This window comes from Canis lupus, chromosome 9 (genome assembly GCF_048164855.1).
Source record: "Canis lupus baileyi chromosome 9, mCanLup2.hap1, whole genome shotgun sequence".
In the NCBI taxonomy this organism is placed as follows: Eukaryota; Metazoa; Chordata; class Mammalia; order Carnivora; family Canidae; genus Canis; species Canis lupus.
Window position 1 is genome coordinate 11917093 of NC_132846.1, and position 18667 is coordinate 11935759.

Below are 18667 nucleotides of genomic sequence, written 5' to 3' on the forward strand. Positions count from 1 at the left end.
TGAGATCATAAGCTGAGCCAAAATCAAGTCGGGATGTATAACCGACTGAGTCACCCAGGCACCCTGTGCACAAAACATTTTGTAAGGAAAAATTCTAAGTATTTTAGGCTTTACGGGCTAATATGGCCTCTGTCTCACTTACTCAACTCTGTCCTATAACCATGCCACCAAATGCCACCAAAGCAGTTACAGACAATATGGAAAAGAGTGAGCATGGCTATGAGCAATAAAACTACTTTTAGACACAGTCATTACATTTTCATGTAATTTTCATGTATCAGAAAATACTACTCTTACCTATGATTTGTTTTCAATCATTTAAAAACCATTCTTACCTCACAAAGCCATATAAAAATAGGTGGCAGGCCTAATTTAGCCCATAGGTGATAATTTGCTGACCCCTCATCAATACCCAAAATATAAAGGATAAAGGGGGGAAAAACTAAACTGAGATCAATGTGTCATAAAATCTAGAGGCTGAATAACATACTTGTCTATTTGTATGAAGTTCCCAAGATGACTCTAACTGAGTTGCTATGTTTCTGAGTGTTACCACTACTCCACGAGGCATGCTTTCAACAGCTTTAAAGTGGTCGTCATATAAATCTCGAGCCATAGTTCGTACCTGCAAAATTAAAATTGCAAATATGAATTTCCACAATTAATACTTTTAACAAATCTTTTACCTACATAGACATGTGCAACTTTTAAAATTAAGATTTTTGGGCAGCCTCGGCGGCCCAGTGGTTTAGTGCCACCTTCAGCCTAGGGCGTGATCCTGGAGACTCAGGATCGAGTCCCACGTCAGGCTCCCTGCATGGAGTCTGCTTTTCCCTCTGGCTCTGTCTCTGCCTCTCTCTCTCTCTCTCTCTCTGTGTCTCTCATGATTAAATAAATAAAATCTTTAAAAAAAAAAAAGATTAAGATTTTTGTGCCATTAGCAACTTCCAAAAAAATGTTACTACTTCTACTCATATACGTCAAAAGGTTCTAATGGCTGGAAAAGAGTTAGCACATTTAAGCAATATCAAAAGAACTCATAATCTTAATTTTTGGTATATTTAACATTTTTTTTATTTTTTAATTTTTATTTATTTATGATAGTCACACAGAGAGAGAGAGAGAGAGAGGCAGAGACACAGGCAGAGGGAGAAGCAGGCTCCATGAACCGGGAGCCCGACGTGGGATTCGATCCCGGGTCTCCAGGATCACGCCCCGGGCCAAAGGCAGGCGCCAAACCGCTGCGCCACCCAGGGATCCCAATTTTTGGTATATTTAAACCTTGTATTCATATGCCAAAGAGGAGCTTAATTCATTTAAATCCACTTTAACAACATGTAAAAATTAACTTCTTTTTTTTTAATAAAAGTAACCTAATTACAGTAAACGAATTAGAAAATATAAATAAGAAAAAAAATTAAGCAACCTGTAATTCAATCAACTACAGTTGAACCTTTTTAACTTAAAAACCTAATTGGCTTTTATTCAATGATCCCTGAATTAGGCAGCTTTCCATCTAGTGAACAGAAAGGAACTCACCTAGATTTGAATCTTTTTAACATTCTGGGGTGTACTTTAAGTTTTATTCTTTTTTCTATGTATATCATTCACACAAAGTATATAGGACACTATATATATTTACATATTTAATCATAAGGAAGAATGACTACAGTTAGTTTGGGCACTAGTCACCTCTCATTTAAATTAATGTTATTTCAGCTTTTATGCCTCTTGAACCATGGAGGAACAGCAGCCATGGCTCTGCGCTATCCCACCACCGTGGCCTTCAACAAGGAACACAAGGTGACTATGAACATGAGTGAACCAAGGAATAGCCATTGCCATGGGCACCTCACCAAGCACACCAAGTTTGTGCAGGACATGATCTGAGAGATATGCAGCTTTGCCTCATTACCAGCAGCATGCCATGGAGCTACCCAAGGTCTCAAAGGACAAATGTACCCCCAAGTTTATCAAGGAAAGAGTGGGGACACCCATGTGTGCCAAGAGGAAGACAGCAGAGCTGAACAATGTCCTCGCAGCCATGAGGAAAGTAGCAACCAAGAAGGACTGAACCCCTCCCACTCTGTACATAAGAAAGCCTTTTTGGAACTTGAAAAAAAATGAAAATAAAGATAAAATTTAAATTAATGTATCCCAGGCTTGGGTCTGACAAAATTTAGTACATACAGCCTTTAAAATTATTTGCTTAAATAATCTAAATTTAGGACTTATATAATTTCATTTAAATCACAAACTAACCTAGCATAACTCTAATAGAAAAAAAAGAATTCACTCCTGAAATGACTTTATAGTACTTTTTCATTCCATTTTGGTGTGCTTTTCAGAATCAAGAGGAAAGTAAGCTCCGAATATTAGACAACACTTAAGAAACTATGCATTTATGAAATAGTATTAATAAATTAAAGTGAAGGTTAAAATTAATAAATTATTTTTACCTAAAATCAGTATATTTTGATATGTACTACTTTCATCCCCAAAGAAAAGCCACACTGTCAATGAGTTATTACTGACTTTAAGAAACGGAATCAATAATCACGTATTTTTTTAAGAATATATTTTTTAAGAATAGGACTGAGACTATATTCTCTATGATTTACTTCTTCTGTATTGTGAAGTTTCAGTTCCCTTTGAATTTGGTTGGTTAATACAATCTATCAGGAATTACAAGAAATTTCTGAAATCGCTCAGTGGGAGGTTTATAAAAAATTACAGCTGCTCATTATTTGAGAATTCTATATTTGTGAATTCAACTACTCACTAGTATTTATTTGAAATCCCCAAATCAATACTTGCAGTGCTTTCATAGTCACTTGTGGACATTCACAGTGCAACAGAAACTTAGGAGCTGCCTCATGTGCATGTTCTCATGTAAGGTCAAACAAGGTGAATGCTACCTTCAAACAAATGTCATATTTGTGTTAGCTCTCTATAAACAAATGTCCTCTCCACACTCTATTTTGCGTTATGCATTTTTTAACATTTTTTGTGGTTTTGTTGATGCTTGCATTGTTTAAAATGGCCAACAAAATTAGTACTGAAGTGCTGTCCAGTATTCCTAAGCACGAGAAGAAGGACATGTGTGTTAGGAAAGCTTCATTCAGGCATGATAGTGCTACTGGCCAAAGTTCAGTGTTAACAAATCAATAATACACATTAAACATGATGTCTTTAAACAGAAAGATACAGAAGATTATGAATGGATCAGTTACAAAAATGTGACCAGAGCCTCAAATGAACCTAACCCTGTATTTCCTCTAAGAGCAATGGGTGGTTCAGTATTCACAGAAGCTTTACATAATACAACTACTGTGAATAATGAAAATGGACTGTATTTAGTTCAAATTCCTTTTAACATCTAATGGCTATCTTCAACTGAGATAATTCTTCCTCAAATGCCCGTAAGATACCATGAATTAGAAAGCACTTTTGACCTCACATTCTTTTTAAAAACAAAGAAGCAATCATGAAATAATAAATATAACTACAGAGGTAGTTTATTTATTTAGATATATCTATAAAAATAGTTCATTTATTTATTTAAATATTTTTTCCCCAAGGTCTAGCAACTGGAAATATTTTGAAGATGGCACAACACATTAACAAATAGAAATGAAAACATAAACACGTTATATATAACTGCCCCAAATAAAGTCTACTACTACTATTTCTAAGGCTAAAGCCATAAAAAACACAGTAACCCCCCAAACCCAAACACCTAAAAGCACTCTTCATATACTGCACGAAAAAACTATTCTATGTAATTGTACAGGTAAAATAAAAATTTCTGCCATCAGAAAATACTGAATCTAATTATAATTGAGATTTTCTTTTTAAAAAATGAAAAATAAAAAAATAGATATAATAAAGATGGAAATAACACCAGCTTATATTTTTAAGTAATTTCTACATCCAACATGCGGCTCAAACTTAAAATCCCAAGATCAAGAGTCACATACTCTATGTACTGACCCAGTCAGGTATCCCTTGGCCTTATTTTGAAAAAAACAACCCATACTTAACAGATAGAATTTTAAAATTATTATTGTGATTTTGAAGGTGGAGTTAGTACTCCTATATCTTTTTGAAACAGTTATTTCATCTAAGATGACCATTAAATTAAACATCAAAATATCTGAATATAGAACCAGGCATTCAAGTTGCTTTATCATAAAGTATTTTAGATCAGGATTGTGAAATATAATGATGTATTTTCAATCCCACTTAAAGCAGGAGTTCAAAGTTTTTGTGACGTTAACAAGTCAAATCATTTACATTTTACTGTCTTACAAATTTTAATGTTTTACTGTTGGTGTTTAGCATGTATATAAAATTATAGGTAAATATATATGTATTGTGGAAAATAAAATGATGAGCACAGAAAAATAAAATGTTAGATTAGGGTAACTTGTGTTATCTGGCTCAATTTTTTAAATGCTTGCAATATACCAATGAAACCTTACCAAGTCAGTATAAAAGACAAAAAAAGAAAAAGCAAATTCCACAAATATACCTTTTGCTTTGTCTTTTCTAATTTAGATTTCAGTTTTCTGCCTCTTTTACCAGTCCAACCAGTCACAAATTCTGAACCTTAAAAAAAAAAAAAAGGATATTTCAAAGAATTTATTTTATTGCAATTTAAGATACTCATTTATTTTTTTCTCATTTATTCTTATCTGATAAACTTATATATTCTATATAACTTACCCAGAGAAGTTTCTGCAGTAAATGAATGTTTGGTTCCTCTATTAGATTCAAATACAAAACCAGGTAAATCTTCTTTCAATATTGTTGCTTGCTGACCATCTGAGTTATGAATAGCAATTTCTCCTTCTTTCAAACAAGTTAGTGACCAATTCCCTACAGTGAGTTTAGTGGGTCCTGGTGCTGAGAGTATAGGTTGACTTGAAGTAGATGGCTTTACTTGGCCTCGAGCTCTTTGTAACTTCTCTAAGAATTCACTTCTGCTTTCTATAAAGACAAAATGATTATTTTAAAACCTTATTATTTTCAAATATTCCTTTTTTTTATAAAAAGAAAACTACATATTGGAATATCTATTTTATATAAAAAAACTTAATTAGCAGAGTTTTATTCTTTAGTGTATGCTCACTGGTGTGATATATTTAGGTTCAGGTATAAAAGTAATCCTACAGCCATAATTTTTTTTAAAGTATAAGCCTTTTGGAAAAGACAACTTGAGACAGCTTTACACACATACAATTCATCATTACATCATAAGAGGTAGCTTTAAGTAAAAGATAAGAGAGATTAAAAGTAGATAATAGTGCTATTCCTTATCTCATGCAACAAAAGGGTATCTCTTAAATGCTTCCATGATACAACAGCTTTTCTCTGTTGGTATTCAACAAACTGGACATATGATTACCAAAAATGTGCTATTCTATGATGCAAAAATATTAGCAGAAGAACAAATCACCAAAATTATACAAACTTGTAAAACATTTTAATAGGAACAGAATATTACCTGAACTATCCGATCCACCTTCAGGACTACCACTTGAATACATGGTGGCTAGTTTCCCATCCAAGATAAATCTGAACCATCCATTACTGCCATTAGATAATTCCAAGGCTGCTGCATCACTCCATATATATAAGCAGTCCCTTCCCCTAATGATTGACCAGTCTCTCCAATGATATGGTTTACCCTGCTGCAGCTCTTTAGCATCCTCCTGTGGTTCATCCTCCTAAATGTATAAAATTATTCAATGAAACAAGGGAAGTAATATTTCAAATATTCACAGGTTTTTAAAAATATGTCCATATATCAAATTTAGAATTAAAACATGCTGGATATAATATTCAGTTCCTATAGTTTAATATGTATTTTGATTCAACTCGTTACCTACAGATAAATCTTACAAGTCCTAAAAATGTTAAGAAAGTCACATAAATAATGACCTAAGCTATAACATTTCCAGGTATATTGGTAGAGAAGACCAACAGATTAGGTCTACACATAACTAGCTAAATACCAAGGACTCTGGTAAACTCAGCACATCTCTGGGCCTAATTACTTGTAAAAAAAAAAAAAAAAAGGATATTTTCACTGGATCAATTTTATTCAATCCTAGAGGTCCAACACACTCACCAAAGATGCTTCTTAGGAATAAAATGTAACACCCTACCCTTAGCCAAGTGAATCAAATATACTGGATCATTTCTATAACCATAAAAAGCTTTTATAGCATGTTTAAAAGAAAAAACAATTTGTAAATATTGTTTTCCTAGCCTGACATCTTGAAAATTTTTGTGTTGATATTTAAGTATTGAAAATATTCATCATAAACATATATGAACGTGGTATGTGTGCACATGCATGTGTGTATGGTAAAGCACTTTTTTGTTTTCAAGATTTTATTTATTTTAGACAGAGAGAGAGTGAGCATGAGGAGGGGTAGGGGGTAGAGGGAAAGCGGACTCCTTGCTGAGCAGGAAGCCCGATGCAGGGTTCAATCCCAAGACCCTGAGATCATGACCCAAGCCCAACACAGATGCTTATTGCCTGAGCCACCCAGATATCCCTGGGTATAGCACTTTTAAACATCATAAAAATTTGTTATACTTAAAAAAATGTAAAACATTTTTTTAACACACACAAAAAAACAAGTAATTAGCTTAAACACTAAAATAAGATTGTAAAATACAGATTCCAAATTTTTCTATATCTAAGTAATTGTGCTCTAGGCCATGATGGGTTAACAAGTACCAAGACTTGTTTATCCACTGTAAACAACAAAAAGCTAGACAAAATATATGAAAAAGTGTCTTCAAACACTGGACAATATGCAACAAAGGACCATGATCCCCCAGAAAATAAAAACAAGTAAGGTAAGCCCCCTAGGTCCAGACACAAATTTCTGGCTAAGGTCTTAAGAAGAGGGAACACAAAAAAGAATCCAGCAGTATGATTTCAGGAAATAGAGGTCTGTGTTTTAAGAGGCAAAAGCATGGGATGCCTCGGTGGTTCAGCAGTTGAGTGCATGTGCCTTCGGCTCTGGGCATGATCCTGGAGTACCGGGATCAAGTCCTGCATCAGGTTCCCTGAAAAAGCCTTCTTCTGCCTCTGCCTGTGTCTCTGCCTCTTTCTTTCTGTGTCTCTCATGAATAAATAAACAAAATCTTAATAAAGAAGAAGAAGAAGAAGAAGAGGCAAAAGCAAACATATGGAGGATGAGTTCAAGACTAGGTACCCAAGCCAAAAAGGCCTCTAGAAATCTGCAAAGTGGTCACCATGAGTGTACAACAAGTACTAGACCACTAATTTCCAGGATGATACTCCATAAGGTTGGGCAAAGAACAAATGGAAAATTATAAGCTGAAAAATTCCCAGAGATCATACAAGGTAGTCAGACAATTGTATTCCAAATGCTGAAAAATTTCCAAATTTGATAAAAACTGTAATCCCAAAGATCAAAGAAAATTAAACAATCCCGAGCAGGGCTGGACATTCAAATGTGCACACATATACAAGCACACCAAGGACAACAAAGCATAGGAAAGTCAAATTGCTTAAAATCATAAGAACAGCCAGAGGAAGAAAAAGATGTTGTTAGAATAGATTATGTTATGTACCAAAGAATTAAGATGAGAAATAAAGTGAATTTCTCAATGGAGAATATGCACATCAGGTGACAATGGACCATCTCTCAAAGTGCTAGAAATGATTAGCCAAAAGTCCTTGTAGGCACTGAAAATATCCATCAAAAATGAAGGCCAAATAAAATATTTTCAGACAAAATCTCAATTTTCTGGGTTGTCTGCTCATTTTCTACGATTTTTATTATTTAGAGACAGCACAAGTAGAGGGAGGGGCAAAAGGAGAGACAGAAAGAGAGACTGAATACCTCAAGCACACTCCACACTGAGCATGGAGCCCAACATGGGGCTTTATCATGACCTGAGCTGAAACCAAGAGTCAGACACTCAACCAATGAGCCACACAAACACCTAGTCTTTTCCCTTTCCAAGCAATGTATCTTAAAGAACAGAAGATTAATTTTGATAAACTATAATTTACTAATGTTTTTTGGTCCTTGTATAGTATAACCTTTTTATTATTTATAAGTAATCTCTATACCCAATGCGGTGGGTAAACTCACAACCCCGAAATCAAGAATCAGATGTTCTTCTAACTGAGCAGCCAGGCACCCCATAGTATAACTTTTTAGGGTTCTATTTGAGAAATCTTTGTCAAGATCAAGATCAGTGAGATTTTCCTTTTCCACTAGAAGTTTTATAATGTTAACCCATACATTTCAGTCTATTATTCATTTCCTGTTAATTTTTTATGTGGTACCTAATGTATAATCAAAATTTCTTTTTTGTGTATGTATCTACTTCTTCAAGCATGAGTTTTTGAAAAGATCATCCTTTCCTCATTGAACTGCCTTAGCACTCTGGTTGAAAATCAACTGACCATGTATCCATCCATGAACCATTAGCCTGTCTTTATACCATTACACCACACTTTTTTGATCACTTTGTTGACAGCGATGGCTGTCCTTCAACTTCTTTTTGATGTTGCTTTAGCTATTCTAGGACCCTAGAATTTTCATATGAATGTTAGAATTTTCTTGTTAATTTCTACAAAAAGAATTGCTGGGGATCTGTAGAACTGTAACATATTTCTTTTTTTTTTAAAGATTTTACTTAAATTCAGTATAGTTAACATACAGTGTAATAGGAGTTTCAAGTGTACAATACAGTGATTCAATACTCCCATACAACACCTACTGATCATCACAAGTACACTCTTTAATCCTCATCACCTATTTCACCCATCCCCTTACCCATCTCCCTTCTGATAAGCATCTGTTTTCTATAGTTAAGAGTCTGATTCTTGGTGTGTCTTTTCCCCTTCTTTGCTTGTTTTGTTTCTTAAATTCCACATATGAGTGAAATCATGATATTTTGAAACTATTTCTTGAATAGAAGAATTCTAGGGGGATGAACTCAAATAACACCTTTTATTTTGTTTTGTAGTTAAATCCCTTAGATCTCTCAAGTAATTTAGGAATTATCTAAGGGCGCCTGGGTGACATAACTGGTTAAAGCTTACAGCACCCAGTTTCTGCTCAGGTCGTGAACTGAAGGTCATGAGATCCAGCCTCGACCTGGGCTCCACGCACAGCACAGAGTTCGCTTCAGATTCTCTCTCCCTCTGCCCCTCCCAACTTGTGCAAGCTCTCTCTCAAATAAATAAATCCTTAAAAAATTTTAAAAGTAATCTCTCCCTCTCCTCCCACTCTTGCTCACCCTCTCAGGATTCTATGATTAACCTCTCATACTCTACCATAACCTCAAAAATACTACCATTCTGTCACTAATATATAGAAAGCAATCACTAATTTAGGACTAAATCAGTGCTGGAATCCGTAGGGACAGATTAGGTATACTTAGAATTTGTAATCTAAGGCAAGAATTATCAATGGATACAGAAACTCATGGATATATATTTAATGAGTAACAGCATATTGACAAGCAGCCCCACAAATTACTTATTACAAAAGAAAAAAGAGTAACTCTATGATAAAGAAACCAAGCACAGATAAACATAACGAAGTGATCCAAGTTAACATCATTGGTAAGAAAGCAGATACGATGTGTGTCTAAGAGAAGACACATTATGCATTGAGATAATATAACATCTCCTCTGTAGTCATCTTGCTAAAAACTCACAACCTGAATCTAATCACATGGAAACACAAATGCAAAGAAGGGTCGCTGCCCAAATTAACTGGTCTGTCCTCTTCACAAATGCCAAGGCTATGAAAGCAAAAGGCTAAGTTCTCATAAACATGATAACTAAATGTCATAATACATGCTCCTGGATTGGATTCTGGACCAGGGGGAAAAAAAATACTATTGAGGAAACAGTAAATTTGGTCTTTGAGTTAGACATCGGTTTTTTGATGAAGTTTAGGTTTTTATTTTTTTTTTTTAGATTTTATTTATTTATTCATGAGACACAGAGAGAGAGAGAGAGAGAGAGAGAGAGGCAGAGGGAGAAACAGGCTCTACGCAGGGAGCCCGACATGGGACTCGATCCCAGGTCCCCAGGATCAGGCCCTGGGCTGAAGGCGGCGCTAAACCGCTAAGCCACCCGGGCTGCCCGAAGTTTACGTTTTTAAAAGGGGCACTATATATCCATCTTTCCTCAAATAATATTTCATTGTTTGTTTTTTACAGTAAGCTCCAGGCCCAGTAGTAGAGTGCAACGTGGAGCTTGAACTCATGACCCCAAGATCAAGACATGAGTTGAAATCAAGAGTCAGACATTTAAAGTGTCTAAGCCACCCAGGTGCCCCTTAAAGATTTCATTTTTAAGTAATCTTTACATCCAACACGGGGCTCAAACTTAGAACCCCAAGTTCAAGAGTTGCAAACAGAGCCAGCCAGGTGCCCCTCAAATAGTATTTCTTAAATGTGTGTACGTTTACACAAACACACACAGTATCTGTCTAAATAAAGCAAATAGGGCAAAATGTCAATAATTAGTGAATTTATAAAGAATACTCTGATACTCTATTTGTAATTTTTCTGTAAGTTTTAAATTTTATCAATATATTTTTTTAAAATAACGAAATTTCTGGGGGCATCTGGGTGGCTCAGTCGGTTAAGCATCCAACTCTTGGTTTTGGCTTGGGTCATGATCTTGAAGTTGTGGGATTAACCCCCACACTGGGCTCCACGCTCAGCACAAAGAGTCTGCTTGAGATTTTCTCTCTCCCTTCCTTCCCCACTCCTCCCTGCTCACACTCTTTTTTTCTCTAAAATAAATAAATAAGGGGATCCCTGGGTGGCTCAGCGGTTTAGCGCCTGCCTTGGCCCAAGCAAGGCGTGATCCTGGAGTCCTGGGATCAAGTCCCATGTCGGGCTCCCTGCATGGAGCCTGCTTCTCCCTCTGCCTGTGTCTTTGCCTCTCTCTCTCTCTCTCTCATGAGTAAATAAAACCTTTAAAAAATAAAAATAAATAAATAAATAAATAAATAAATAAATAAATAAATAAATAGAATCTTAAAAAAAATTGAGTAACCAAATTTTTAAAGCTTATAATACTACTTCATATTGCCATTATTTTGTCAAAAGCCATCACAGGTTAGAACTAGATTTCCTCAAAAGAAATCCTATTCCTGATAACACTGCAATCAACATCACTCACTTTTTCTGGTTTTGATTCCTCTTCATTCTCATCATCAGAGGAAGGACCTGCCAAAGTTGATACTTTGCTGATTACACCAAGTCTTGCTAGCTGATCCAAAAAAATATCACCACCTTTATCTACCAAATCTCTTATGATCTGCAAAGCCAGCAAGTGGCCATCATCATCATCCTGGGAGAAAAGAAAAAGGAAATTAAGGAAAAATAATAAAAATAAGTTTAGTTGCCTGAAATAGACAAATGCAATAATTTCACAGACAAAAGGATTTACTGATATTAGGACAAAAGTGAAATTATTTTACTGACCACTGTCTAAAGGGAATTAAAGCTACAGGAGTTTCAAAAAAAGACAAAAATCTGACCTCTTGATCAAGGACCGTTGCAGTGATTTCCACTAGTACAGTAGGCAAATTGTGACCAACATCAGAATCACAAACTTCTTTTAAAAGTGCTTCAGAGCAAAAATGAATCATTTTCCTAATCAGAGCAAGACTTGCCTTCCTTAAAAAATAAAAAATAAATAAAAAAAGAATTTTAGGAAGCCAGGATAAGAACCTAAAATAAAACAAAATGCAACTATACATTAAACATAACAAAAACATCCACTGGTAAATTTTATATACTCTTGCTGAAAAGTACACTTAATAAAAGTATACAAAAAAATAAAATACCAGCACTAGTTTATGTTCATTTTTTAAGCAATTTCATTTATTTTCTATTGTTAAAATAGTGAACTAATTAACTATTAACTATTTAACTTTAAATAGTTAATAAACATGTGATAGGATTAGAAAATCAGTAAGGAATAATGCAATTACTAAGAAAATAAATTATATAAATAACTATCTTAAAATTTCCTATAACCCAAAACACAAAGCTGTAAGTTAAAACATCTGGTAGTTTATACAGATCAAATTTCAAACACTTCTGTCTTTTGTCAAATTTAAGCCCACAGTCCTTATAACTATGTCATCATATAAACGAAAATAAGACATTACAGTAACTCCCATTCCCCTAAATATTTCCACTGTTAAAAATCTGGAATGTCTCCTTTTCCTTTTTATATTGCTTTGCTCAGAACATAGATACTCAATAAAGTCATTCAAACTACCCTCAGTTTTATAACAAGGAATCTGTTCTTTTAAAATAAACACATATCCACACATATTTAAATTGTAATAGACTAAAAGGAGAGTGGTCTATTACGTTAAAGACAACAGTTCATTTAACACAAATAATTCTGAGTATGTAACAATGTCTTAGGCACGGAGCTATAGGTATCATTAACTTTGAGATAACTTCCACAAGGATGGAGAGGCAAAATTGCTAATTAAGTCCAAGAAAGGCCTGTGACACATGTATTTTTTCAGCATGTGGTCCCTACTCGATGTATATCATAACACTCTCTAGCTGAAATTCGTAACACTATACATTCAAGGAAAAAAGTATTATAAATTCAAGTACATTATAGAAAATGGTAGGCAAATGGAGGGCAAACTGCTCTAACAGGATTAGTTCCTTCTAATTTTTGCTAATGACTATTTATATTTGATTGTCAAATCAGTATTTACATTTAGTAGTTTTATATTGCGATTTATTTCAATTAAAAGAGCATAAAAAGGGTGCCAGAGTGGCTCAGTAGGTTAAGCATCTGCCTTCAGCTCAAGTCATGATGCCAGGATCCTGGCTGGGATCGAGCCTCACATCAGACTCCCCGCTCTCCCTCTCCCTCTGCTGCTCACCCTGCTCTCTCGCTCTCTCTCTCTCTGAAATAAATAAAATCTTAAAAGCAAACAAACAAAAAAACCACAACATACAAATGTTTATATGTTGGGATGCCCAGGTGGATCAACGGTTGAGCGTCTGCCTTCGGCTCAGGGCATGAACCTGGGGTCCCGGAATTGAGTCCAACATCGGGCTCCCTGCAAGGAGCCTGCTTCTCCCTCTGCCTATGTCTCTGCCTCTCTCTCTGTGTCTCTCATGAATAAATAAAAAAATCTTTAAAAAAAAAAGTTTGTATGTTATATCTGTTACTATTATTCTAAGCCATTATGAGCCAGGAATCCTATGTATTTTAAAAACATTACACTTCCTTTAATCCATGCAACAAATCCCTATGAGGCAGGTTCTATTGGCTCAGTTTTAAAGATAAAGAAAGTGAGACAAAGAAAGTTAAGTACGTCTACTAAAGTAGACTACTAAGGGTTAATAAATTACAGAGCCTAACTCAAACTTACCTCTTAACTAGTACACTATGCATAATACCTTACAGAACATAAAGTTTTCCTTTTTTTCTTTAAGGCTTTATTTATTCATGAGAGACACAGAGAAAAAGGTAAAGACACAGGCAGAGGGAGGAGCAGGAACCCTGCAGGGAACCTGATGCGAGACTTGATCCCAGGACCCAGGGAACACGACCTGAGCCAAAGGCAGACACTCAACCACTGAGCCACCCAGGTGTCCCGCAAACTGATTTTTAAAAAGCCTATTAAGGGGAATCCCTGGGTTGCTCAGCAGTTTGGCACCTGCCTTTGGTCCAGGGCACGATCCTGGAGTCCCGGGATCGAGTCCCGCATCGGGCTCCCAGCGTGGAGCCTGCTTCTCCCTCTGCCTGTGTCTCTGCCTCTCTCTCTCTCTATCATGAATGAATAAATAAAATCTTTGAAAAAATAAATAAATAAAAAATAAAAAGCCTATTAAGCAACAACATGGATGACCTTGAGGGTATTATGCTAAGTAAAAACTGCCAGAGAAGGACAACTATTACATGGTATCACACATATAGAATCTGAAACAAAAGTCAACGCACAGAAACAGAGTAGGAAAGTGGTTGCCACCTGCTGAGGGTAAGGGAATTCTAACATAAGTTCTGAGGATCTGGGATCCCTGGGTGGCGCAGCGGTTTAGCGCCCACCTTTGGCCCAGGGCGCGATCCTGGAGACCCAGGATTGAATCCCACGTCGGGCTCCTGGTGCATGGAGCCTGCTTCTCCCTCTGCCTGTGTCTCTGCCTCTCTCTGTCTCTGTCTCTCTCTCTGTGACTATCATAAATAAATAAAAATTAAAAAAAAAAGTTCTGAGGATCTAATGTTATAACTATAACTTGTAGCACTGTATTGTGTAACTAAAATGTAGAAGAGAGCAGAACTTAAATGTTCTCACACATACACAAAAAAAGATAAACATGTGATAGATGTATTAATAACTAGATAGGAATAATTCTTTCACATGGTATAAATCACCATGACATACACTTAAAATATCCTATGATTTTAGGTAAATTATACCTCAGTAATTATACGTAACATTTTTCCAAGTTAGTTTCTTGAACACTGTGCTCTTTGGCTCATTTATTTAAACTGGCTCTTGTATTTTTTTTTACCAAAAATTTGTGCTGTTTTAAAAAATAGTACTCTTTTGTATTAAAAAAAATAGTATCCTTTGGTCACACTTGCTAACAAAAAAATACCAATTTGTTGGTCTATTTATTTGGATTATGAGTTTATATTATTGGCACCTTTTTGGCTGTGGGTAGTATTGTTTCTGTGAAGTAGTTTGTCATAGTTTTACATAGACTAAATTAAATGACAACTGAGATAAATTTAATGACAGTACTAAAACAAACAAGCTTTGAAAGACATTCTTATCAAATTCTGATAAACATTCAAAAACATTTTTTTGTTTTCCTAAAGCTTATTTATTTTAAATTCACCTAGAATTTGTTTAGATATACAGCTAAAGGATTAAGGTGATACTTTTAAAATCAAACCACAAATCATACATTCTAATACCATTTAATAATCCTCCATCTTTCAAATGACCTATGAAATGTCCACTGTAACACATTCAATTCCTATATATATTATTGGCTCTATTTGGGGGGGCGAGACTATTGCACTGACTTATAAACTCTCATGCTGGTTATCATAAAGATTTAATTACTTAAGCTTACACTAGATCTTCAGATTTTCCTTTAATAATCTCATCTTTGGGACAGCCTGGGTGGCTCAGTGGTTAAGCGCCTGCCCCTGGCTCAGGGCGTGATCCGCGGTCTTAGGATCCAGTCCCACATTGGGCTCCCTGCTTGAAGCCTGCTCCTCCCTCTGCCTGTGTCTCTGCCTTTCACTCTCTGTCTTTCATGAACAAATAAATAAAATCTTAAGAAATAAAATAAAATGCCTATAACAGTATGTAAGTTTGTTCATAGCATATCATTCATTAAAAATAAAAGATAATTGCTATTCTGTTTGAAAGCCTTTTATTAATCTATCATCTGCTCTGAGCAGACACTGTGCATTATAAAATACTGACAGATAATGGCTAAAGTTCATACATACAGACCCGCCTTTAATTGTCTGACCAGAATATATATGTGGACTCTTCTAAACAAACTTTAAAATGAAATGGTAAAAAAATAAAATAAAAAAATCAGGTTGCAACCTATGCCTTCTTGTTTTTAATTTTTAAAAATATTGTTAAATAATTTTTTTAAAGATTTTATTTATTTATCACGAGAGACAGAGAGAGAGAGAGAGGCAGAAACATAGACAGAGGGAGACACAGGCTCCATGCAGAAAGCCTGATGTGAGACTCAATCCCCGGGACGCCTGAGCCAAAAGTAGACACTCAACTGCTGAGCCACTCAGGCATCCCTATTGCTAAATAATTTTTAATGAACTTTTTTCAAATACCTCTAAAATATTAGGCACTAAGACAACACTTCATACATATCTAATTTTTATTCTCAAACCTACAGAGAATTTAATGTAATTATTTTCACCTTAGAGATAAACCAATTAAAGAAGTTAAGTACCTTTCTCATGGCCATATATTTAGAAGTGGTAATCTTGGCATTTGGACCCACTCTACATGGATTCCAGAGTCTGACATCTTAACTAGGTTTATGCTTTCTTACCCGCCACAATGAAATGTGTCTAATTATCACCTGGAGAATTTAGGATTGCATATACTCAAACTAAAATTGTATTTAGACAATCATTGAAATATTTATTTCATAAGTACAATATGTTTATTATAGAAACTTTAGAAAACACAACGAAAAGAAGAGAAAAAAAAACCCACCTGTAATTCCAATCCTCAATCCTGAAACTTTAAGAGTGAAAGAAAATAACCATCTAGGGGAACTCGGGTGGCTCAGTCAGTTACTTACACATCTGAATCTTGATTTCAGTTCAGGTCATGAGCTCAGAGTCAAGGGATAGAGGAGTCCCACATCAGGCTCTGAGCTCAGCAGGGAGTCTGCTGGAGATTCTCTCTTTTTCTGTTCCCCTCTGCCCTTCTGCCTCTCCCCTCCATCCCCCAGCCCCCTGTGCTCATGCTCACTCACTCTCTAAATAAATCTAGAAAGAAAGAAAGAAAGAAAGAAAGAAAGAAAGAAAGAAAGAAAGAAAGAAAGAAAGAAAGAAAGGAAGGAAGGAAGGAAGGAAGGAAGGAAGGAAGGAAGGAAGGAAGGAAGGAAGGAAGGAAAGAAAAGAAAAGAAAAGAAAAGAAAAGAAAAGAAAAGAAAAGAAAAGAAAAGAAAAGAAAAGAAAAGAAAAAAGAAAAGAAAAGAAAAGAAAAGAAAAGAAAAGAAAAGAAAAGAAAAGAAAGAAAAAGAAAGAAAGAAATCATCTAATAAGGGACCTCTGTTATATAGTGGCATACTTCATAATTTTCTGATGACCTTATCACGAAGGTCTCCAAATATATCAGGATTCTTTTATTGGTATTACAGCTAGTCCTCTAAAATTTTCAGGCCAAACTGTCTTGTTCAAAATTGAACTTGCTCATTCTTCACAATGATTCTAAGTTTTATTAAAAAAAAAAAAAAAGTGGCCCAACTAACACCAATACCTCTGCAGCTATTTGGGGAATAAAAACCAAGTATTTCAATGTTCACAGTGAATATTTTACTGACACTTTTCTCCTACTTAAAGCAGACTGCCTGCACTCTAATGTCAATTCCTAGGCCCTTGAATCCTACAAAACTACATGTTCTAAAGACTTCTTTAACTTAGTATGCCCAAAATCAAATTTCAATCACCCCATCAAAAATTTAGCACTCATTCTTCATTCCTTCCTTTCCCTCACCTCTCACATTTAACAGGTCGTCAACCCCTATACAACCCATCTCTCAACCTTCTGAATTTGTTCCCACCAGTCTAGCTCCCCAGCAACTGTTTGAAGTCCATACTGCAATGAACCCTTAAGTAGTTTGTTTTCATTCTTGCTCTCCCCCAGTACTTTTCTCCACTAGGCTGCTAATGCCATCTTCATAAATGACGAAATCATTTGTGACAACCTCAGAAGTATTTAATGACCCTTCTTTAACTGTGGAATATGGTTCATTAACACAGGCCACAAAGGCCTTCATAGGTCAAAAAGACTCCTAATTATTTTTTAACGTTATTCTCTGAGTTGTCCAAACATATCCCATTAATCCAAACACAGTCCATTAATATTAAAATACTTACACTGCTAATAAAACACACTCACTCAATCTTGCACTAAGAATCTACTGAGGACCTACTAAGTATCAAGCCCTCTAGTATACTTCCTTGTCTTTGCAGGAATATAGCAGTACACAGGCCAGTTCTCAAGGAGTTCACTTTGGAGGGGAGAAAGACAATAAAACACAAAAGTCGGGGCCTCAGATGGTTAAGCATCTGCCTTTGGCTCAGGTCATGATCTTAGGGTCCTGAGATCAATCCGTGCATTGGGCTCCCTGCTCAGTAGGGAGTCTACTTGTCCCTCTTCCACTGCCAATATCTCTGCTTGTTCTGTCTCTCTCTCAAATAAATATCTTAAAAAATAAATTAAATAAATAAGACGCACAAAAGTCAAAGAAAAGCACAATTTCAGACACTGAAACCTCTGTAAAGACAGTAAATGACCATAATTTATGTGAAAAGTATCCTAAGGGATAAATTTAAATTAGATGGATAAACATCAGTGGGTCTAACATTTGAATTGTGACCTAAATGATATGAAGCAACAAACCATGCAAAAGACCCAAGGATGAGAAAAGTTTCCAGTAAAGGGAAGTACAAAAGCTCTAAGGTAAGGAAGTACTTGGGAGTGTTCCAAAAACAGAAAAAAAAAAGGTTATTTTAAATGTAATGGGCTAGGGGTTAGATAGTACTACATGAGGTCAGAGAACTGGGTGGAACTTACGTAAGTCTTGCAAACCTGAGAGTTAAGGAGTTAAAGAGCATCTGAGAGGCTCAGTCCGTTAAGCCTCTGACTCTTCAACTGGCCTCAGGTCATGAACTCAAGGTCGTGAGACAGAGCCAAGTTGGGCTCCATGCTCAGTGGAGAGTCTACTTGAGATTCTCTCCCTCTCCCTCTGCCTCTGCCCTCACCCCCACTGCTCATGCTCTCTCTCTTTTTATTTTTTATTTTTTTTAAGATCTTATTTATTTGACAGAGAAAGACAGCACAAGCGGGCTTGTCACTAAGCA

At 35.6% G+C, this 18667-nt stretch overlaps 1 protein-coding gene and 1 pseudogene across 9 annotated transcripts in view; one reads left to right on the forward strand and one right to left on the reverse strand.

Moving 5' to 3' along the window:
• HECTD1 (HECT domain E3 ubiquitin protein ligase 1) overlaps window positions 1-18667 on the reverse strand; it is a 93732-nt gene that overhangs the window by 39869 nt on the left and 35196 nt on the right. For all 9 annotated transcript variants that reach the window (XM_072838136.1, XM_072838135.1, XM_072838133.1 and 6 more), the window contains exons 11-16: window positions 11571-11709; window positions 11210-11380; window positions 5510-5732; window positions 4729-4992; window positions 4535-4611; window positions 491-625 (exon numbers count right to left, since the gene is read on the reverse strand). In XM_072838136.1, the coding sequence (XP_072694237.1) occupies window positions 491-625; window positions 4535-4611; window positions 4729-4992; window positions 5510-5732; window positions 11210-11380; window positions 11571-11709 (1009 nt within the window). The remainder of the gene's footprint in view (window positions 1-490; window positions 626-4534; window positions 4612-4728; window positions 4993-5509; window positions 5733-11209; window positions 11381-11570; window positions 11710-18667) is intronic.
• On the forward strand, window positions 1722-4354 carry LOC140639778 (large ribosomal subunit protein eL36 pseudogene; annotated as a pseudogene).